Below are 23,698 nucleotides of genomic sequence, written 5' to 3' on the forward strand. Positions count from 1 at the left end.
TTCAGTTAGGGTTAGGATATCTATATTTCCCTCTTGCAGAAGGGTAAATATTTCCAGGTGGTGCTTATGGAGACATCGTGTATTCAAACTCCCAACCTTCAATAGAAGATGATCTAAATTGGAACTTGCTTTGATGGGTTTCAAAATATGCATATCTTTTAGCGTGCTGATAATATTTGGACTCAATCTCACCTTATTAGAATGTAAACCATGAAGAGTTTCCGATGAATACGTGATACTACAACCAGGAGGCCTGGGCCCGTTCGTGCACGGACGGGCACAGACGGGCTGGTCTCTGGCGTGACTCCGGCGTGCTCCCGCTGCGCGCGAACGTTGCGCGCTGCCATGGCCGTTTTAAATACCTTGCAGTATTCACGCCGCCTAGCACGCTGCCCTGAGTGTCGCTGCTGTGAAGAAGTTACCCCCAAGATGGCGCTGCCTAATACAAACCGAGGGAAGTGTGACACCATGGCCAAAGTCAGGAAACCAGATTTAATGCAGGTGGGCACACAGAGCTGGGGGCAATGTGCTTGTGTACAAACATGGAAAATCCATGTCCTAACAGAAGCCATCTGCTAGGTGACACACTCCGGCATGGGGGTCGGAGAGTTCATCAGACTAGGCGAGTAGTCTCTAATGGAGATAGATTATAAAGAAATCATCCTAACCAAACCAGACTGCCTAGATCTTCTGGATCTCTGCCTAGAATGACACCAACAGAAGCATCTGCATCTGGCAGGAGAAACCCGATCTTCTGTGAGAAATCCTAAGATGTCCAATGGGTGCTGTGAGATAGGATTGTGTAACAGGTGGAGGTGCAGCTGGAGTAGCCAGTGAAGTTGGAACTGGTGAAGACACTGGTGATGAGACTGGAGATGAAGGACAGAAAAAAAGGAGACACTGGCTCACTTGGGGAGGTGTAGGAAGGTACCTCCTGACTATGGTTGCCCCCAACTTTTTGCCCTGTGTTTTAGCTGGTTTTTGACATAGTCGACCTGGGACCCTGCCAATCAGGACCCCAGGCCTACTGCTCTCTCTGTAAAATGGATTCCATGTACCTTAGGTACATTTCCAATTGGTACTGGGCCACCTTATCAGACCCTGTAACTCAGGGCATAGGTGTACCCAGGGCCTACCAGGGGCTGAAGCATGTATTATGCCACCCCTGGCTGGCCTCCTAAATTTGACACAACTGGCTGCATGACAGCTGGGGCAAAGTCGTGTTATCACCCTTTGCTGTAGATATAGTATACCTATATCTAACCCTAAGAATGGACACACAGATTCCTATCAGTCACTCCTTTGGCAGGCCTTGACAATCCTGAAGGCAGAGTGCTTGGAATCGTGTGAGATGGTGCTCTGGCATGAGCTGGGCCCGTTTGCAGCTTGCGGAACCAAGTCCTAATAGCTGTTCCATGATAACGCATACCATATACTCTTAAGTGCATTATAATCCTCGCGGTTAAATGCTATCTTTGGTATTGCTTTATCAAAACATGTCGAGTAAGGTGTCGTACGAATTGGAATACTAACCCCTCGCCAATTCTGGCGACGGGGTTAGCATTCCACCCTTCTAGAGGGACACGACATGTATGTAACTGTGAACCCCGGTTAAAGTTAAACGAAGCCTCAGCTCCACAAAATAGATGCTGCCACCACAGACACGAGTCTGACCCCCTGCAGCTGGGAGTCCTTCCAGCGAGGGGAGCCTGGACAAAGGGTTTCCTGTCGAGGGCAGTGCAAGCACCGTCCCAGACAGGGTTTTGTGTATCCTGGGTAGGCAGGGCTTTACAGGAAGGTGACTGCTGAGTGGCACCCCGGTGCTCACTACGCATAGGCCGGTCAGAACCAGTTCCAGGGGCACACCAGCCCCTGGCTTGGGGAAAGCCCGGCATGGGAGAGGGGTGTAACCACCCCCCTCCTAGTCCCACCCATAGGCAGGACCTAGTCACCGGGTCAGCCCCTTTTCTTAGTATAAAGATAGGAGCGGGCCCCCTGTTCAAATTAGATCATCTTTGGAATCAAGACACGACTTTCTGCGAAAGGACATCAAGATTTCTTCTTCAAGATTCTCCCTTGTGGCTAAGGAGTAGTCACCCTGCATCCGCAGGCACCATCAAGAACACTGCGGTCTGCTGCAAGTCCTTCCTCAGGAATCCGACGACCCAGCTCGACGAGACCCGGCTTCCCTGGCACCTCTGACCTCTACTCACCTCTACAGCCAAGCTGAGAACCGTGAGTGAGACGAGACCTCGAGGGACCGACGATCGCCAAGACTGCACGACTTCTTCACAACAAGCCCGCCGAGTGTACCTCTGGTGAGTGCTTTGGGGTCCGAGAAGCCCCGACCCTGAGCAGCTCCAGCACCGAAGATCAGCCCTCCAGCATCTCCACGATCTGCGTGGGGCCCTTCTGCTTTTTGCTGCTCACCGCGTTGTTTGGCTACTAGCCCGCTGGCTTGTGGCCTTCTTCACGACGCCCGACGACATCACTGCTGCTGGTCTGGTTGCTCCAGACTGGCCCTTGCTTCCTTCTTCAAGAGAGGCACCCCGGACCCTCCTGGCGCCATTTTGAGTCCACCGCGTGGGCTTGAATTTGCCAAGGCTTTGTTGCCCAATCCTGGGTCCAGCGACGCCGACAGCTTCATCCATCGTGGGACAGCTCGCTCCTCCATCCTGGTCGCCGACAACGCCTCCTGGTCCGTGAGATCTGCAGAGCACAGCGTCACCCACTCACCTAGTCGAGGTGACTACCATCCGGTGCCCTCCTGGTGCCACCTGACTACTGGCTAGTAGTCACGAACTTGGTCCCCTCTGCTTTCAGGTGTCATCTATCTTCAAGATCCAGGCTTGGATCACTTCGAACTCTCTTCACTGGTCGCCTGCCAGCATCTTTCTTTCAGGCTCCTGGTCCGTCTACGAGGATTCCCGACGTCTTTTGAGACCTATGCAGCTGCAGCCCCTGGGCTAGGTAACTTCGGCATTTCGGTGCCCCAGCATAGCCTCACTATCCAAGGGTCAGAATCCACTTTCGTTTTCCTCCTACCAGGTCGGGTTCACCCGAGAACACTAACTCTGTGAAATCTAGCTACCATAGACTTTGTCCCGCATCACGCGTGAGAGTGCACACTCTGCACCCGAGTCCCCTGGGTCTCCTAGAAGTAATCTAACGATTCTATAGTCAAGTCCTAGCGATTCCAAAGCCTATTAGTACTGTACTTACCTGCTAGTAATTTCACATTCCACTTTCAGAGTATATGGTTTTCCGTGCCCCTCGGGCATTTGTATATACTGTGCTAACTTAAGTATTTTCGTAAGAGTTTTGTTTTGTGCTTAGTACCCTGTCCTCATAAAGAGTTCAGGGCTGTTGTGATTTTAATAAATACACTGTTTATTTTCATAACACTTGTGTGGTGTCCTTTCACTTGGTGTTCAAGGGGTATATGTGTGGTATAACAGCTGGCTTAACACGCCCTCTCGAGTCTTTAGCCTTAGACTGCTCGTATCCACGCTACTAGGATAGCTGGTCTATAAGGTTGCCTTACAACCAATCATCAATAAGGGTTGCTGGACTGATACATAGTGTTCACTAGAATAGTGAGCACTGCATATCAGGCCACCTTCTCACAGGAGGGAGTCACCAAAAGATGTATAGAAGATGATACTTCACGAGTCAGTGAATAGACTTCAGTATTCTGAATCCCATGTCTCAGGAAGTCATCTCCTTTTCAACTTCCTAACCCACTCTGAGAATAATCGAGCACAATGCTCCCTTATGTCAATGCACTCTTCTCCAGTAAAGACACTGAAGTAGAGTAGTGCTTCAACAATGAGCAGCTCTTCGATTCAGGATGGTACTTTGATGTCAAAGTACGTGATGTAGAGGGACTTTTCCATGGTGTACCCGCACTGGATGCCAAGCATCTGGCCACTGTGTCCATCCTCGACAGTAAGGTCTCTTCTCCCAGTGGTGGGTGTTAAAGAATCTGCAGCTAGACTGTGTCTCTACCAGATACATTGTTACCGACGGTAAGTAACTTGTTCATCTGATTGAGACATTTAGGCGCAGATTCTTTAACTTAGATTAGATACTAAAGCTAAACCACATTGGAGGAGGGTCTGTGACTGAAGCCCACCAGGTTCCAAAGAGAACCAATCAGTCAATAAAGATTGATTAAAACAGGTGGAAACAGCAAGTGCAAGCATGGCTGACACTAGACCCATTAAGCTTTGTTAAAAGCATGAACAAGGAAAGGCAATGTCACCACAGTCCCTCAGAGGACAGTACAAGACTTTCACCTTCCAGGAAGGGACAAAGAGACTGCACAGAAACCAGAACGGCCAGCGCACAATGAAAGAAAATCCATAAGCTTCTGTAACAAGAATAAGGAGCAGAACTGTGTGCAAGATCCCATGGATCTGCAAAAAATAAAAATTCCAGAGAAAGGGCAAAACAGCAGGACAGAGTCAGAGCGTACAAAATGAGCATGCCAAGAATGACATGTAGAGAGACAGATGTCACCCATGTAGAGATATACTAAACCATGACTACAAGGAGAAACAGGTTAGTAATAGGGATACACATATGCAGACCGTGTGGACCATGGAAGCAACACCACACACATGCAAAAGCCCATGAAATGTAGCATCAACAGCACATATGTGTCGGCATAAAGGCACAGAACGTATCACCAGGTAGTGATACTGACCAACCATACACAAAAGTACATTGGCCAAAGGATACCGGCAGAAGCAGTACACTAACATAAGGGTCACTCTCATAAAAGAGAGAGAGTGAGAGGAGGAGAGAAAAGAGAGAGAGAGTGAGAGGAGAGAAAAGAGAGAGTGAGAGAATATCTTGGGCTAGGAAACCCAAGATACTGCAACACGGGAAAACATAGTATGTGTATCAGTATAACACACACACACACACACAACCACACACACAACCACCCACACAACCACCCACACACACAACCACCCAAACACACACACACACACACACAACCACACACACACACACACACACACACTTTTCTTTTTTTATAAAGAGAGACAAGGGAAACACAGCAGCTCGCACAGTAGGTACCTACTGTACTGATATGAACCATAGCAGGACAGAACATATGTCAAAACACAGTAAATCACATACAGATATATATTCAGAAAAATGTATTTATAACCATATACAGACATTGTATAAATGACAATGAGCATCTCTCAACAGAGAGACTTGTAAGGATAACATCGGCCGAGACTAGGAGTAGAGGGACATGAGCCCCTGCCTGGCAATGACCAGAGGAAAGACCGAGGAGATAAGCACTTCCTAACACCAGAGATTGAAGAGTAGACAATACACAAAGATTAGAATGAAGCCAACGCTGTGGCGCAAGTTGGACCAGCAGGCTACGCAGTGCCTATGAACGTACCCAGTGTGTACTCACAGAGGGCGAATCTTTTCCACTTTGCCACATAACATCCATGTTTGGTACATCTCCAGGACTCCAGTAAGATGTCCATGCATTCCTAAGGGAGACCCACATAACCAAATCCTAAAACCTCGGGCACTTGATCGCTAGATTTAGTTGCTTGGGAACTGGGTGCCTGATATGACCTTGATCCCTGGTGAGAAAGTCCAGCCTTTCGGGGAGCTTCTCGTGTGGGCTGACTGACAGCTAATGCAGGGAACAGTATCAGGGCTGCCTGGCCCACTTGAGGGCTACAAATATGATGGTCTTAAGATGTTTGCCACATCTACTGCATCACCAAGTCTTAGATCTTTGCCACATCTTCCGCACCACCAATGGAAGGAGTGGGAGAGACAGAAAAGAGTGAGCAAAGATTCCTGACTAGGTAATCCATAGGGCACCATTCTTGGGGTGTGGGGACCTGGAGGTGAAGTTGGGGCATTTTGCCTTCTCAGGGGCTGCGAAGAGGTCTACGTCCAGAGTGTGCCAATGCTGAAAGTATCGGTGCAGTACCTGCAGATACAGTTCGCTCTCATGGATTTGTTGATCTGTCCTGATTAACAGGTCTGCCAAGTCGTTGTCCACCACTGGGAGGTAATGGCCATAAGGAGAATGCTGTGGTGGATTCGCCTAAAGCCAGACTGCCTGAGCTAGAATGGAAAGGGAGAGTGAGTGAGTGGGATCCTCCTTGTTTTTGTAAGTAGTACATGGTGGTCATGTTGACTGTCCGGACCAGAATTACCTTACGCAGGATGATGGGTAGAAATGCTTCAGAGTGAGACGTATCACCAGGAGCTCAAGATAGTTGTAGTTGAGGTGGTGGCGCTACTGCTGGGGAGGGGGGGGGGGCACAAACCCTGCACTGTGGCTTGATGGAGAATAGCTCCCCACCCAACTTGAGAGGCATCCATGGTGATGGGGACTTGAAGATTTGGGTCTAGGAAAGGCTGCTGTTCCAACACAGCAGAGAGCGATAGACACTGGTCTTTACCAACACTAGATCCTCCATCTGACCCTCCACTTGTGGCTATTGTGCTGAGAAGCACTATTACAATGGGCGCATGTGTAGCCAAGGCTTGAGGCACGATATTGATTCAGGGGGCCATGATACCCAAGAGACACATAGTTCTGACTGAGACGTAGTCGTAGCCGAAAAAGGGGTACAAGAAGGTCGAAGGTTGCAACCCTTTGCGGGCTTGGGTAGGCTTTGCCGGTAACGAAGTTCAACATCCTCTATAAATAATTAGATTTGAAGGGGTTGTAGATTTGACTTACCCACATTTATGCTGAAACCAAGGCTGTGAAGGAGAGAGATGATCAAGTGTGTGCTGTGGGCATTGTTGGTTGCTTGCACTCTTGATCAGCCAGTCGCCAAAACGTGGATGTCCCCTCTCCCTAAGTGAATTGCGACAACTGCCAGGCACTTGATGAAGACCCTTGGAGCAGTGGTGACACAAAAGGGAAGTACTTTGAACCAATAATGTCTGTCAATTACCACAAAATGCAGGTAGCGTTGGTGGGTGGGATGGATGGGGATATGGAAGTAGGCTTCCTTGAAATCTAGTGCCATTATGTAAATCACCTTGGTGGAGTAGATCCATCACATCCTGCAGCATCACTGTGGAAAAGGTTCTGAAAGAATGCATCTGTTGAGGGGCCTTTGGTCCAGAATAGGTCTAAGTGAACAGTCCTTCTTTTGAATAAGGAAGCAATGTGAATGCACACCTTTACCCTGTTGGTGAATAGGTACTGGTTGGTTGGCACCCTTTTGAAGGAGCGCTTCGACTGCTTCCTCTAAAAGATGTATATATTCCAGGGGTGGATGTTTGGAGGGCAACCATGACCTTGGTGGTTTTTAAAATAATTTCTCAGGTTTTATAGCATCTGGTCAACCTGCAGGCCGTAGAGGTGTACCCCATCGAAGAGCAGGTTGAGCAGATGCAGTTGCACTTCAGGCTGAAAACCAGAGGTAGAGCCATTTGTGGCTGCTTACCAGCATGCTAATGTTAACTCCTCAGGCAGCAGTGTCAGCGGCATCCAGAGCACATCAGATGGTTGCACTGAAGATGGTCTTTCCTTCCACCACCCATTCCTCCACATTTTGCCTATACTCCTAATGGAGGTGCTGAAGTAGGTCCTGTATCTTGTCTCAATGTACTGTGTTGTATCGGGAGAGCAGGTCAACAGAGTAGGCCTTTCTCCAGCGTTTAGCTGCCTGCACCACTACTCTTTTCCATGCAGCATTTATTTCTTGTACCAGATCCTGTGTCCTGGGTGTTTGCACACCAATGCGGAGTGTGTACCACGAGGAAGTCACGGGGTATATTGCCACATATGTAAGGTGGGTAGCTTGGAGAGGGCTTATATTTTTTATCCACCCAAGGTGTTAATACTCTTGATTCAATAGGTTCTTTGAAGGTGGCTATGGTGGTTTTGAGCATACCCTGGTGAGTAGAAAGGAACTGCTCTCTGCGTGGGGTCTTAAAATCTCCATTAGAAAGTCATCGACCTCCTGGAGGATGTGCAGGCCCACCAGGTGCAACGTGGCTGCCCTCTGTCATTTTAAGGTATGCTGTAGCATCATGGGGGGGGGGGGGAGGGGGGGTTAAGAAGGCCAAGCTGGGCACAGATCAGTATCGCATTGGGGAATGACACTCATCCCATGGGACGTCAATAGCCACTGGGTCATAAGGTGCATTGTAGGGATTAGTAGAATTAACTGGGCTCATGGTGGTCGGTCCACAAGAATTTCGAGTTGCAAGAGGGGCAGTACTGGAAAGAAACCCTTTCCATTACTTTATGCACAGTTTCCATGACAAAGTTCTATGGGGTGAGAGGCACTTCGCACCACAGAGGGTCAAAGTAACGCATTAATCGGAAACCGGTATCTGTGGAACAGCATCTTGAGAACCCAGTGAAGTCGAAGATCTTTTGCTGAGTTTCTTCTATTCTTCCTGGATTTAGAACAACAGACTGGGCAAGAAGGAAATTACTGCAAGTCATTGAACACGGAGTCCTGTAGGTACACATCCAAACCCAATGGAGGGAAAAACCAATGAAACAAAGTTGATGAGCATTGCCAACTAAGGAAGGAGTCACTATACCTTGTGACATGAAAGACTTCTTCAAAGAAAAATAACTTGCAAACGTCTGCGTATATACATCCAAACCCGATGGTAAGAGAGTTGATGGGAATTGCCAACTAAGGGAGGATACCTTGTGACACAAAAGACTTCTTCAAAAAGAAACAACTTGCAAACGTCAGGGTATGCAGAGCATGTGCATTTACAGCAACACATGCTACCAACAATGCACCTACCTCCACCAACCTTTCAGCTTCAACAATACCAAACAAAGCTCAGAACAATGTAATTTACTAATGGAAGTTTCAAAAACAGCCCCTTTTGGAGGTCAGTGTATGCTCCCCTTAGCAGTGTAGATACATGCTACCTTACCAGTATGCACAATCTATCGCTGACTGCAGCCAAGAGGTGAAATGCTCCAAACACTGTCTGCAGCCAAGTGAGAACATGCTATTCAGCTTGTGTATCAAATTATGCAATACAAGACTTTGTACCATCCTCAGCTACGAAAGCCTCATATGCTTTGAAGAACTTTCAAGACGTGCGCTACTCGCCAGCCATCACAGAGGACATTTCACAATGACACTAACAAACTATAAAGAGCATGGTCGGAAAAGGCATTGTAAGAGCGATGAAAAGTCCACATGCTGCAGTGTAGGCAAGGCATCAAAGAAGGACCCTACTCACTTGGTGGAGTGTACAGAGGGTGGTTTATGTAATATGCCATCCAAGCTGTGAATCCCCAGTAGTATGTACAGTTCTAAAATAAAAATAAAATTAAATATTAAAAAAAACTGATTTATTCACCAATCGTGAGATTCACAATTAACCCACCCAAGCCTCCACGAAACAGTAATCAGCCATTCCTTATTTGAAAGTCAGAGCCATAACAGTACATTTTCTTTAGCACTCTACCTGGAGGCTGTACATTACCAACCAACCATTCTCGTTTTACAAAGCCATTCCACAAACTTACCTTGAATATGTTACGTAGTGGCATGGTGCCATGAGAAAATCGATGGACAAATAAGGTTTCTAGAAGTCGTTTGATGTAGTGGAAAGAGTGGCAGATGCAAGCAAGGCTGAAAAAAAAAAAGGTCCGCCATCAAACCAGGCTACCAGAAAAAAGCATAAAACTTTAAAAGGAGACAACCAGAAAAATAACGCATGCTCCCAGATGAATACACAACTGCATTCCTGAGGGAAATACACTTAGTAGAAGCCAGAGTTAGACTTAAAATATTGACACTTACCTGCAAAGCAGTCCATGCCAAGCCCACAAACCCTTAAAAAAAACATTTCAGATATATCAACCAGGTAAAAACTACAGGTCCGGAGGGAAGAACATAGCTGTGCTTCATAGGACAAAGAGAACAATGACCGATACCCTGGGAAGTAGAAATTTGAAATTCCTTGCCTGACAAACAACGTAATAATATTAAATTGCCGATTTGGAGAAAGAAAATCAAAAAGATATTTTTCTAAACTATTTGCAGTTATGGTGGGTATTGTCACTAGCACTTGGATGTTATGGGCTAAAGCACATTATGAATATTTTAAAATGTTATACATATAATTGTCGGGCTGAGAAGGGAAGCAATCATTAAAAATGCAATAGGTCTCGCCTTTCATTAAGTTAAAGCCATTTGCTTTGCTATACAATACCATTAGCAAAGCAAATGGCTTTAACTTAATCAAAGGCTATACCTATTGCATTTTCAATGCTTGTTTGCAGTGGTACCAGTTACGCCCTCGGAGACCAGATACCTTATCACTTCCTGCCACCTGTTACTGGACACAGATACAGGAATAGTGGTGAGCCCTTGCACAGGGAAATACCTCCCCAATCTTTCCGGCCCTCTAAATCCACATGCTCGCAAAAGGCTGTGGCGTAAGGGCCAGAACTGCTGACTTTGGCGCTGGGGAGCCAGGTTCGAGTGTGGTCTCAACTTCCTGTGATTCTGTGAAGTCACTTAATCTACCTGTGCCCACTGAAAAAATGAATGTGTTCTTGAGTAATGTAACTAGTGCTCATGTAAAGCGCCCTTGTACCTTTGGGTCGAGTTTGCACTATATAAAACTGCAACAAAATAAATAAACTCATGGTACGTTCAATAGCTGTATCACCTTCACCAGCTCAAGGGACGCCCTTCTACGTCACTTTCTCAACATCTGCGACCATTCAAATCCGATCCTGCTCTCCACATTTCACAGGAAATGGGGGCACTCGGTGGCTTCCCACAATGCACCTCACCACTTCTGAGAAAGTGGTTTGCTGTCCTGGCCCGTTTTGTCCGTGTTTGAGGGGGTGTCAACCCAAAGTAAATAAAAGGACCATTTCTGGAAGCGGGTGCCATTTCCTGGCTGCACTAAAAATGTTGGCTTTGGCAGGTTTAAAAACAAAACAAACAAGTCTGACTTCTGGTGTAACATGCAGGTCCAGCTCAATATTTCATGATTTCCAGGTACATGAATTGACAAATTACATTAATTGTGGCGATTATAGTTCCAAACAACGGCGGACACAGTGACCGCACTGTTCCCTTATTACGTAGAGCAAAACAGTCAATCTAATTTCAGTGTGCACAAAACTGCTCCAGCACTTGCCGTTGTTGGGTGCCAACTGCTGTGCAGACACGTGAAGAAGTCAAATTGGAGCGGTGCACCACTCTGTATTAAGACCAGTAGTATTCAAGAAATCAATAAGTCTTGTGATGTTTTGAAGTTGTGAATGATCCTTTATTTACAAAAATTGCCAGCCAACGCGTTTCGTTCATGGGAATGAACTTCTTCAGGGCAAAAAATCCACTCTAAATACCGCAAAATGGGTAGCCCCAAATTCTGAATCCACTATACCACTAATCTTGGGCATATTTTGAAAATGCACAGCTTTCCTTCAAAGCCATTGTTCTTTAATTAGATTTTACCTTATGAACGCATTACGGTTTGGTACACAATGAAACTGAAGCTCAGCTGATGGCTTTGGGTATCACAGGTTTTAAGACAAACAACAATCAGTATATATTCCTATGACCAGAAGAGTTTGACAAACATAGCTGTATGTTACTTTTGAAGATCAACATTTGGCCTAATAAATTACAGATGAGAGCACTATCACCTTCGTTTATTTTGAGGTCTCGCCTGAGATAGCGCATGCACCGTCACTGCAACAATCTATTGTTTCATTACCAACCAAAAACCCTCTATAAAGAGGATTTTAGCCCACCCATTACTTACCTTTGGTTGACTTTGTCGTCACTCATATATGTTGCTGCCTGTGGCAGCTGGTTTCGTTTTACTGTGGTGCTCCCTTCAGATGGCATTGGTGAGTGTTTTGGTTTCACCTTCTTTAGATTAGAACACACAGACCAAAGTATTGCAGGCAATCAGCGGCATGTACTTCACAACTCCATTCCCCTTTCATTCTTTTTCCATTTGTTATGCCTGCTCGAACTGTGGTGCAAGGCATTTTACTACTCTAGTGGCCCCTGCGCGCACACTAGCTCTCATACTTGCCCTTCACTAGCACATATACACTTGCACGCCCACAAACACACCCAGGTAGCTCATGCAGTGTACATGAACAAACTGAGGCCCGCATACAAGTGAGCACTCGCACGACTACTCTCCCCATCTGCTCAAAAACATGCACACCTTCACTGACCGAGTCAAAAAGAAAACTAACACGCTAAAGACAAATATAACGGTGTTCCCCAACAAACACATTTGATTTGTTTTTCATTCTTTGTAAGAAGTGAGATTTGGCTTGACGTTTCACTGAAATGCAGACCACTTTTTTCTTTCTCTCCGTTAAAACCAGTATCATTAAATGTCGAGTGATCTGTGGCTGTCGGTCTGTGATGGGTTTTTATTGCTGTTTTACATAAACCAGAATGGCAGGCAAGCTACAAAAACAACGGTACTTGCAAACCACAAAACAGGACATTTTGACTTGCAAATTAAAAATCTGGAAATAATTACTTTTCTTGTACAACTCTGCCTGTTCCTCGAAGCTGAGAAGGCAGAAATTTTGGGAATTTCTTGCAGAGCACTTTTTTTCTAATTTTTCTTCGAAAAACAGTTGTACTCCATCTTGGCTGTTTTCAGGGTAACTTTAAATCCCCAACAAGTAGGAAAAAATTCACAAATTTGGCTTGGGTACCTTGTAAATAAAAACATTTATGGAGTCTTGTGTGTTAACTGCCCTAAGAATCAAATAGAGGGTTCATCACTAAGGTGAAAAAGCTTCAATTCTTGAGGGGTTAACTCGGGTTTGTGAAAATCATATCAGACCAAAAGTTCCTATTTCGATGTGTAGGATAAAATAAGGGACTTTGCCCTTTCTCTGGATCATGTGATGAAATGTTGGACAATGCCCCCTTTAATAATCATAACTATTTGCCTAACTGGTTATACAGTAACACTGGCTTGCAGCAAAACTGTTCCCCACGGAGTTTCAAACGATCACAGAAAGAATGGGCTATTCTGCATCAAAGGTACAATTTAAAATATTTACTAACGGTGGCTCTCTCATATATAAAATCAACTTGATAACAGTACAATAGCAGCACAATCGTTTAAGTCATAAAACAAGAGCAAGCAAGTAAAAATATATTCATGCACTGGACTGAAAAATTTACATAGGGCCTTTTACCCGTTGTAGGATGTGAAGCCCTCTCTAGAATAATAACTATTAATAATTTTCACTAGCCTGCTCTTCTCTCTGTATGCTAGAGCTCTGTCTGAATAAGTGAGTCTCTTCTTGTCAGTCGGCGTGGAGGGGTATGCGCCATTTGATACCATTTATGTTGTCTGTTTGAGCAAGCCTAAAATCACAGAACTAAGTAACTCAATATTAGTGCTCCCGGTTTTATGGTATTTTTTTAAAATATATTTTCGTCTGTATTTATCCATATTTATTTTTTGCCCATTTTATCTGTATTTATCCATATTTATTTAGTGCCTTGTGGATAAATGAAGTTGTAAAACTGTACATTTCCAAATTTATTTAACGGATAGGCACACAGTCATACTGTGAAATGTGTTGTGTTTTAGCTATTTAAGCTGCCAAATATTACATAACAATACATCCACTGGTAAATATTAGCATTATACCACAAATGTATGTTTTATAACTTCCCATGTTGTTCAGCTGTTGGGCTATAATTCATGAAAGACAGCAAGAGTCACTTAAAAGAAGCCCAGTTTTCTGTATTTATCCACTTTTAGAAATAAACTCAGACAGAAAATATATGGCTTTCTGTCTGTATTTAACTGTAAAAACCGGTTAAAACGGAAAACCAGGAGCCTAACTGAATATATAATAAAATGCGCCCCATAAAGATTGATTTATAACTGTAAACAATAATTGGATAGCATCTTGAAAATTATTTGATATATTTACTACTGAATTACCACTAATATTAGAGACCCATAACCTAATCGGATTCAGACAGTAAAGTATTGCTGGCAAAAGCGCACTACTTTCAGAGAAAATGTGATTTAGCCTGTACTGGCAAGCTCACATTGTACTTAACATCCTGCTTTTGGCTCTCCAGAGCTAACCGACACCCCCGTCCATAAGCTGGTGCCCTGTGAGTATATGTGCAATATATGGTCAAAATGGCATAGGCCTATGGTTAGCTTGTATTTAGAACAGAAAAATGGGCCACATGTTCCCATGTAACACACTCCAGAGACGGAAAAAATAAGCAGATGATTATTTGGAGACTCGCATGCTGCAGTGGGGCTTCTCTGAACTTTACCATGGCCTGAGGACTGAGCTATTTAATTATCACAGGAAACGGCAGAGAATCATACCTCCGAGCATGCATATATGATCCCTCTAAAGAGTAAACACAAGACACAAGGCTAGCTGAGCAATCTGCCGCAGAGAAAATGGAGGGGGAGGACCAACCCTGCAGGTACGGATTTACCATGTGTGGAACGCAGAGAAAACATTGTAATTACCAGAGTGAAAACTGTAATTTTACTTATCCATGTGAGAATGGTTATCCAAATGAAAATAATCCTAGGCCACTCAATTATGTTTGAGATGTAAGCTTACATTTCCCAACAGTGATTATTGTAGAATATGTTTTGTTAAAGGCTGTAGAAAACTGACGCTGCACTGCTGTTTAGGCCAGGCACTCCACATCTGATATGTTAGAAGAGCAATGTTTGTTGAAGATTACGCAAAAAAAAGGATGGCCTGTGATCCGGATAAGTTTGCATTATGGAATAAGTTGTGCCGGGCTAAACAGAAACAGAGCAGAGGCCTACAGGCAGCATCCACAGATTGCCGCAATTACAGCCATCAGCAGCAATGTCAGCCATGTCATGCGGCTGTGAGTCTGCTGCAAAGGCTTGAGGGACTAATGGCCCAGAAAGTTACTTTCCTGGTTTAACAACCACGTTTTAATGAGAGATCAGGAGTGGCGCATGTGTGAATTAAACTGCTGCCCTTTAGTTAGGAGGGGTCTCTTCGAATCAAACAAAAGAAACTGGAAAATGTTATTTTCAGTGAAGAAAATAAAAAACATCTGATGAAGGCCACATGCTAACAAATATGAGCAATGGTTATAAATAACACACTTGTTGTGCAAGGACGCCACGAACACTGTTCCCAAGGCGCTTGAAAGTTAACAAGGTGGCCTGTAGTGTAAGCACAAGGGCACAATGGGTGTTCAGGAATGTCTAAAAGGGGTGGGGGGCATGAATACTGTCTGCTAGAATCATCTCTCCCCACCCCCGCACCAAAATAATCTGTCTATTTAAACAGAGCCATGGGTAAGGCTTTTGGAAAACGTAGCAATTTTCAAGGGATAGCCCGGAAAGGAAACGTTAAAAACCGTAGATTCTGAGTTGCTTCAAGTACCTTACGCGAAGGCACTTGCAATACCTTTGCGACGTGCATGCCACATGATTGGATGTTGTATCGAGTCTCAACCCATCCACCGACAGCTCCTCCTTTGCAGTCAGAAAATGTCTAAATATATTTGGAAATGCCTTTCCTTGTTGAAAAAGGGACTACAATGTGAGAGTATTCCATTCAGCATTTACTTTAAGAGCTGTTGATGTAAGCAATGGAACAAGGGCACGAAAAATGCTGACAAGCAAGAACAAGCATTTACAATGCAATGGTTTCGCATTTGGAAAAGTTAGAGCTATTGGCATTGTAAATGACAAATTTTGTATTTATGTGTTGCTTTTGAAAACAGATAAATAAATGGCATTGTCATTTACATTGTGATTAGCTTAATCTCTCACAAATGTGAGACCTATTGTACCCTACGGACGAGCTCAGCAGACAGCAATTACTACCACACACACACACACCCAGAGCCACACAAACACAAACACAGAGCAACACACACACCCACAAACCCAGAGCCACACACACACCCACACACCCAGAGCCACACACACACTCACACACTAAGAGCCACACACACCCAGAGCCACACACACCCACAGCCACACACACACACCCAGAGCCACACACACACCCAGAGCCACACACACACCCACACACTAAGAGCCACACACACCCACACCCAGGTTGTACACAGGTAGGGAGAAGATTGCTTTGGATTGCGCACAATTAGATTGGTGAAGACTATTCAGAATTTCGCACAATTTGGTAGGGAGAAAGAAGCCTGCTCTGGATTGTGCACACTTTGGTAGGGAGGAGTCTGCTCAGGATTGTGCACAATTAAGTAGGAAGAAGACTGCTCAAGATCGTGCAAAATTTGCTAGGGAGAAGCTGCTCACTGTGCATTCTGTATTTTTCACAAAACATGGGCGGTTTCCTGGATTGTGCACTGTACATGGTACTTACTGCTCAGTACCATGCACGGAACACAAATGGTTGATATGTTCATGTTGCGCTCTAAACACGCACGATCACTGCTCACCACTGTGTACTACCACTGACGTCCGGCTGCTCAGGACTGAGAACAGAATGGGGCTCTGCCCTGAATACAGCGGTGGCAGCACGGGATTGTTCATGCACACTGAAAACATTACAGTGCCTTCTGCACCGAAGACACAGCCTCGTCGGAGAACAATTTACCAACACATGTAGCTTTGAACACTATACCAGTGCAGACCAGCAACAACACAAGACAAGTAACGAACAGTGAAAAGTTAAACAATGCAGCATGTGAACCATTTTATTGATGTCAGCAACAACTGGTACTGCTGGACTACAGACTTTTAACGGGGAAAAGCAATATCTAATCCTTGACAACCATGCAATCGTGGACACATCGCTACCAATATGCGAATCGCCATTAGTATCTACATAAAGCGCTATACAAAGCATATGGACAGACATGATAATCTGGATCCCTCTGTTCTGCCTTAACGTGCTCAGAAATGATCAAGTTGGCACACACACACCCACACACCCAGTGCCACACACACATACAGAGCCACACACACACCCAGAGCCACACGCACCCACACACACACACACACACACGCACCCACACACCCAGAGCCACACACACACCCAGAGCCCCCCCCCCCCCACACACACACACCCTCCCCCCACCTCTGCTACCGATCCGCCATATGCTCCGGCCCCCACCCACCACCGCAGCTGAAGGCTAGGAGCCCGGCCACTCCCCACAGCCTGCAGTCGGCTCCACCGGCCCTCCAGTCTTCAGGCGCAGCACACAATGGAGGTCCGACGCGCCCCCAGGCGAGCATCTGGCCCAGTCTGCATCGGCCTATGCAGCAAGTTAGGCCACAGATCTTCCGGTACCATAGAGTGCAGCAGCCGCAGTCTGGGCTCCGCGGATGAGCACTTCAGACCCAGGGGTCGGCGCGTTCCGCTGAAGGCCCCGGGGTAGTCTTGAAGGGCGCTAAAGTGAGCTGCTTACACCTCTGCCCCTGGGCCAAACTGGCGATCGGTCCACACCGGGAACAACTTCAAGGGCTTGTGACCAACTTTTCAGTGAATTAACCTCAATTTCGATTGCTTAAATGTTTAGAAGACCACGTTAGAGTTCCAGGATATCAAAAACTTCAACCACAGCCCTTTCTTACTTTAAGGGGGAGGAGAAGATATATATGCCCTCGCCAAACAAACACGTGGCGCTAGAAGAAAATAGCACTGCATGACCAGTGTATGAGAAAAAGCAGATATTGAAGACAGCAATCCCGGCTTCTGAGCACGGGGTGCTCACGATGTATCCCACACTTTCCCCACTGACCCACCCCTTCCTTACCTTGAAGATGGCGTACCCTGCCGCCGTTTCGAATAGCACCAACATGGCGGAGACCGTACCGTGGGGATTCAGAGAGAACTGGGGCTTCCGTATAACTATTACGGAGCCCCTTGGAGAACGTGGGCTTCTGTCTGGTGCAGTTTAGCCCCACAGAAATCACCGCCCGGGGCTCTTAGCCCTGCGCGCCGCTTTGGAACCCGTAATCGACTCCCTATCGCTCACGTACTCAGCAACCGCGTGTGCTTCTCTCCAGCTGCACCTCAAAAAGGGAGTTTGACGTCACTTCCGTATGCAGTTGGAAAGTGCGAATGGTTTCCTCACAGAACAAGCCCTTACTTAATATAAGGAGTTCCATGAGGACTGGACAGAACGGACTGCCCTACTGGTACGTTTTGGAAGTAAAGTGCTGTGAAAACAAACGAGTAAACAGGTTAGAAAACGAAAGAGCCCCCTGCGCCCGGGCACTCGCAGAAACGGAAGTTTAGGCAGGACACGCCGCATCGCTTCCTACCCGTCAGGCACAGCTTCACGGGCCCGTTCCTCCGGACTCCCTGGTTAGACATGTCCCGGCTCGCACTGCTTGTGTAGGGACCCGGCGGAGGGCGCCCCAGCCCGGTCAGGAGGCACGCCGCTCTCCGGGGCGCAGACTCCCCTCGCTTTGGGCCGGGCCTGGTCAGTAATGGAGGCAGAGCGGCGGCCGCATTGGCCCGGATGTGCATTGCGCCGCCATAGGAGGAAGGAGAGCGTCTCTGCGAGGGGAGGACACATCTCAAACAGACAGCACAAGCACTGTTAAGGCTCGACCTAAAAAGCATTAACTGCTGGTAATGTGGAGGTGGGTTCATAAATAGCACTCCTGAAAAAAATGAGGAAATGGCTATCAAATCCACTGTTTGCACTTGGAAAGCTTGTACTGTCTACTCTGCAGCAATGTCAAAGAACGCTGTGCACTTTGACACAAGCTCAATACCTTCCTCGTCTGAAAGGAGAGTGATTAGTAGAGACAGTGGATTCTTTATCTGTATTTGCTGTTCTCTTATAAGTAAAGGTGAAGTAGCAGGCATTTTTAAAAGCAATGATTGGTGCTCCTGCAGAGGCATCATTGGGTCTTGTAGCTACTTAGTGGGAATGATCTTGGAATCTGGTGTGGTTGCAAGGTTGACACCCTACTAGGAGAGCTGTGGAGTGGCTACAACCAAGGATAGATACATATTGATGGTGACTGCACTGCTTCAACACCGCATGTGCTGATCACCCCGTGATGACGTACTACAAAGAAGTTGTATGTTTCTGAATGGCTTCAGGTACACTGGAGACTGGATCTAAGCCTAACAAACAAGTCAGTCACCTATTCTACAGAGCAGCGCTTTGCTGTCAAACGGACAAAAGCGTCCTTCAAATCTGTCCAATTATGTGCAAACAAGGAGCAAATTGAACAAAGGTCCATAGCTGAAGCGTCCTAAAAGGCCCCTGCTGGCAACACTGGTCTAACTGCACGCAGCTCTGGCATAGGTGTCTGGGACTGCTTGTAAGGTGGAGACAATTCCACACATTTTGTATGGAGAGGGTTGATTGTTCTATACAATTAAATTGTTTTTCTGTGAATGCCTATACATTTTCATGCTTAAAATCAAATGCGGCCAACAGACGTTTTAGGCAAGGGGGTACCATAGAACTGATGTTCACTTGAACATGTACTTAGCGATGAATAGAAGAAACTGAGACAGTCATAATACATATGCACATAATAAAGCTTAACATTTCCATAAGGAATACAACCCATACCACCAATAAGGGCTTTTGCTTTTCACTGTTCAATATGGTAGTGAGAGGTCTACAGCTCCCATAAGACTAACATTTGTAGGTTGGTACAAGAATCAGACGCAAACCACTATTCATGAGTATGTATGGTGTTTCACAGCAGACTTCCTGAATACAATAAAAACAATCCAATACATGAATGACTCAAGGGGAAACTGTCACGAAGGATTAGCAGACTCACCAGAAAACTTTACAGGCTGCCTAGCGTGGTGCTGCTGGAGGCGGAGCCCCTGCGGGTGTACCGCGCCGGTCTCCCTCCGCCGCTGTCCTTGTTCCTGGAACAGCCGCCGAGAGGGGGGGACCGAGAGGGAAAGAACTACCCTTCCCAGCTGTCCCGTGACCAGGAAGTAAGGCGGGACCAGAGAGCGCGCCTGCTGGCGCATAAAACTGCCCAGCCCCACCCGCGTCGCGGGAGCGCCGGGCTAAGCCCGGGCAAAGGGCGGGCCGTCTGAGGCAGTCCGAGGACGACGGAGGACGGGACGGGCCACCCCACTTATCCCCACGCTATCCGAAAATTCCAAGTAAGATCTTTACAGACACCTCACTCATTTACGCCTCGCCTCTACTAGGCGACTATTCCTCATACATACTGCCATGTCCACAAGGGGCAGTCGCAGCAAGACTGCTGCAGGAGCAGGGAAGGTCACTGGCCCAATCGACAATTTCATCTCCAGGGCCAATGAAGCAATTGACCATGGAATATCACTCTTGGAGCGCAGAGTCTCCTTGGAATTGGCTCAAGCCAAACGTTCTTCTTTGGGACTCCTCGCTTCAGTTAACACCCCAAACAAGGATAACCCTGCTGACGGCATCCCCGTAGTTAGAGTCAGAGCAGAGATCCACACCATGCCTAACACTGTGGACTTATCAGCAACACAGCTACTATCAGAATCACTACGGAGTTTGGAAAAATCCCCAAACCTAGATGTAACCAATAATTTCAACACACAATTAGATTTTGTCACCAACTCGATCCCAGCTGCGAGTTTTGCTGAGAACCTGGCCACAACGCCTATCATGGAGTCCCAGTTACCCTTTATCCCGATAACAGACACCACACATGCTCTTGCCACTGACCCGATCCTGATTATAGATTCTGACTTGAAGGCCACTAATCCATCCCCTCCCCCAGAATCGGTCATTACACACACTTTGGAGGACTCAACTCCTAATTCAAGAGCATTGCGAGGCTTAAGGGAGGGAGCCATACAGAAACAGCCCCAAGGCTCAAATACATCTATACCTAAGGGGAATCCTCTACCTCAGAGAAAGCAGGGGAAATGCCCATCTAACAATTCAAAAAAGGGCAATAAGAAATCTAGTACAGGGCTGGATCATAAAGGGGTCTCGTCCATTATGGAGTCATTATGTAAAGACTGCCCCTCGACCAACCAACTTATAACGAAGGTCGGGGAACTTATAAGTGCACATCTAGCAACCATAGATAAGAGACTAGGGAACATAGAAAAACAACTAAATGAACTAAGCACCCTAGTCAAAACTCCACTCACAAAAAGAACATCCACTCTAGTGTCAGCCAAACCGCACATTCAACAACCCCTGGGCCAACCCGTGAAAAAACCCGTTGCAGCTTCTAACAACACACCCAAACTAACTCCACCCTCTAAGGGTGTCGCGAAAAAACCAACCCCACCCATTATAAACACAAACCCGCAAGGGAAACAATCTAACCTGTCACAACCAAAGGGGGGAAGTACCAACAACCACAAGGACAGGAACAAAGGAAATCAAGAAAGATTTTCCGCTAACCTGCCCCCTGGATCAAGCCCATATGTAGTGGTGATGACGGGAGTTCCCGAGATACTAGACAACACTGACGAACCCACTTGGTCTTTATTAAATAAAGTCAGCTATTGGCTAAACAACAGACCTCTACCCCCATACTGCAGGAGTAAAATTCTAACAGTCAGGAGAGTACCGTGGGTGGGCCACGAGACAAAGAAAACACATGGCGATTGTGTGATTATTAATTTCGAGGACCCACGCACGGTAGAACACATCTGTTCCTGGAGAAGTGAGGGGTATAGCGAAGGTATAGAGACAAGGCACCTCTCTTTTTTCTATCCATCTAGGAATCATGGTAGGTTTGACCACCACGACCAGGCCTTTGATGGAGGCTGGTGTCGGGTGGGGCAAAGAGACGTGGGGAACAACTGGGGTGAGTGGGGGCGAGATAACCACAGATACCCTCAGAGAAATATAACAAGTAGGGATGCCTACTGAGGAATTCCAGTTTTCAATAGATTCAGCAGCCTAGAGATGGTTGACTGACTCCTATCACCATCCTGGCCGCTGAACACTGAACTGGAGGGAACCAAACAGGGCTGCCCCATTGAGATCATAAAAATCAAAGAGGTGCATGATAAGGAGATCCCCAGTACACACTTAGCTCAAATTACTCTGAGGATGTCACCGATAAGAGAAGAGCAAGCAGGTGGTAATACTAATGGGCCCGTAACATTCGAACCCCGAGATCCCCGCAGCCCCCAAAAAGCCTCTGATATCCATATGATCCACGGGAAACCATACCCACATAAACAATCTAACAACGAACTAAGGATCATTAGCTGGAACGTTGCCGGACTCCAACAGCGGGTGTCGGACCTGGAATGGTTAAAATTTATATCCGATAAAGACATAATAATGTTACAAGAGACATGGGCTACCTCTGAAATAGCTATAGAACGCTTCGAATGTCACAGCATTAACGCACAGAAGCCAGTTTTTGGACGCCCTATGGGAGGTCTCTTGATTGGATTCAGGATAACTTTAGGGGGGGCTATCAAATTAATACCAACCAAAAGCCCAAACATTCAAATAATTGAGTTCACACGCAGGTCCCCGTTATACCTGATTAACTTCTATAATAATGATTTCCATTCGATTCCCAACAGGAATTACATAGAACTATTCGGGAACCTAGCGAAAATAACTGAATCCCCTAACAACTGTGCGAACAATAGGATTATCCTAGCTGGGGATTTTAATGCAAAACTGGCCAAAACTAAAGAAGGTGTTACTCAATCAGACAGGGCCACTAAACGTGGAAAGGAACTAGAAAGTTTCATAAATGCGCATACCCTATTGGATATTATGGACACATGTAAAACTAGTGAATCTGTATATATTCCAACCTTTAGAGGCAGAGACTTTTCTAGCACGGTGGACTATATTTTTATGTCTGTAGAACTATTAGACAGAGTCACCCAGGCAAGAGTCCTAGAAACAGCCTTTGGAGACCATAATGCATTGGAAGTCACCTTAAGACTAGGATCGTCCCAAGCACCTGCTCGCACTCTGGGAGCTAGGGATATTATGCCTTCAACTAACAACTTAAGGCTGAAATGGAAAGGGGTGGACAGTGGTTGCATTATGAACACAATTATAAGTAACCACCAACCACTAGTTGATTCGTGTTCACTTACCGATGGGAATCACCAAAGGATAGTCAAAGACTTTGTAAATCTCTGTAATGTTATAAAGACTCTCCTAACTGTCCCCAACAAAAAACACAATGATGAACCTAGGTCTCCGTAGGGCTCTAAATTCCAAACCCAGGAGTCAAACAGATGTACGGACCGCTAGACAAACCTACAAAACAACTATAGGGATAAGGAAGGCTGCTATGGTGGAAGAACATTGGAAGGAATTAACTGTTTCGGCTGCTGTGGGAAATAGCGCAACCTTTTGGCCTGCTGTAAGGAAGATGCGGGACATGGGAAAGCAGTTATCACCAATTAGCTGTACCATTTCAAGCCAGCAATGGGAACAACACTTCTCCGAAATATACGCCAACCCTGTTGCTTCTACAGATGATTATAGCCCTGGCAAACTGAATTCACTAGACATAACCCAGGGGGAGGTCATCTTGGCTATTAATCAAAGCCTCGGGAACAAGGCGCCTGGGCCGGATGCCTTCCCAATCGACCTAATTAAACACAAGCCGGAATTTTGGGGACCCATTCTGGCTAATGTTTTCAATTGTTTGCCGTTGGTCCCTATTCCTGACACCTGGTCAACAAGCATAATAGTCCCCATCTACAAAAAAGGTGAAAGATCTTACCCTGCAA

The 23,698-nt window shown here is 46.1% G+C and overlaps 1 protein-coding gene across 4 annotated transcripts in view; it reads right to left on the bottom strand.

Annotated features, from left to right (window-relative positions):
* TECR (trans-2,3-enoyl-CoA reductase) overlaps positions 1–23,698 on the bottom strand; it is a 286,254-nt gene that overhangs the window by 57,322 nt on the left and 205,234 nt on the right. For all 4 annotated transcript variants that reach the window (XM_086960913.1, XM_086960903.1, XM_086960922.1 and 1 more), the window contains 2 exons: positions 9,527–9,632; positions 9,238–9,310 (listed from right to left, as the gene is read on the bottom strand). In XM_086960913.1, coding sequence (XP_086817039.1) covers positions 9,238–9,310; positions 9,527–9,632 — 179 coding nt within the window. The remainder of the gene's footprint in view (positions 1–9,237; positions 9,311–9,526; positions 9,633–23,698) is intronic.

Source organism: Lissotriton vulgaris, chromosome 1_1 (assembly GCF_964263255.1).
Source record: "Lissotriton vulgaris chromosome 1_1, aLisVul1.2, whole genome shotgun sequence".
Classification (NCBI taxonomy): Eukaryota; Metazoa; Chordata; class Amphibia; order Caudata; family Salamandridae; genus Lissotriton; species Lissotriton vulgaris.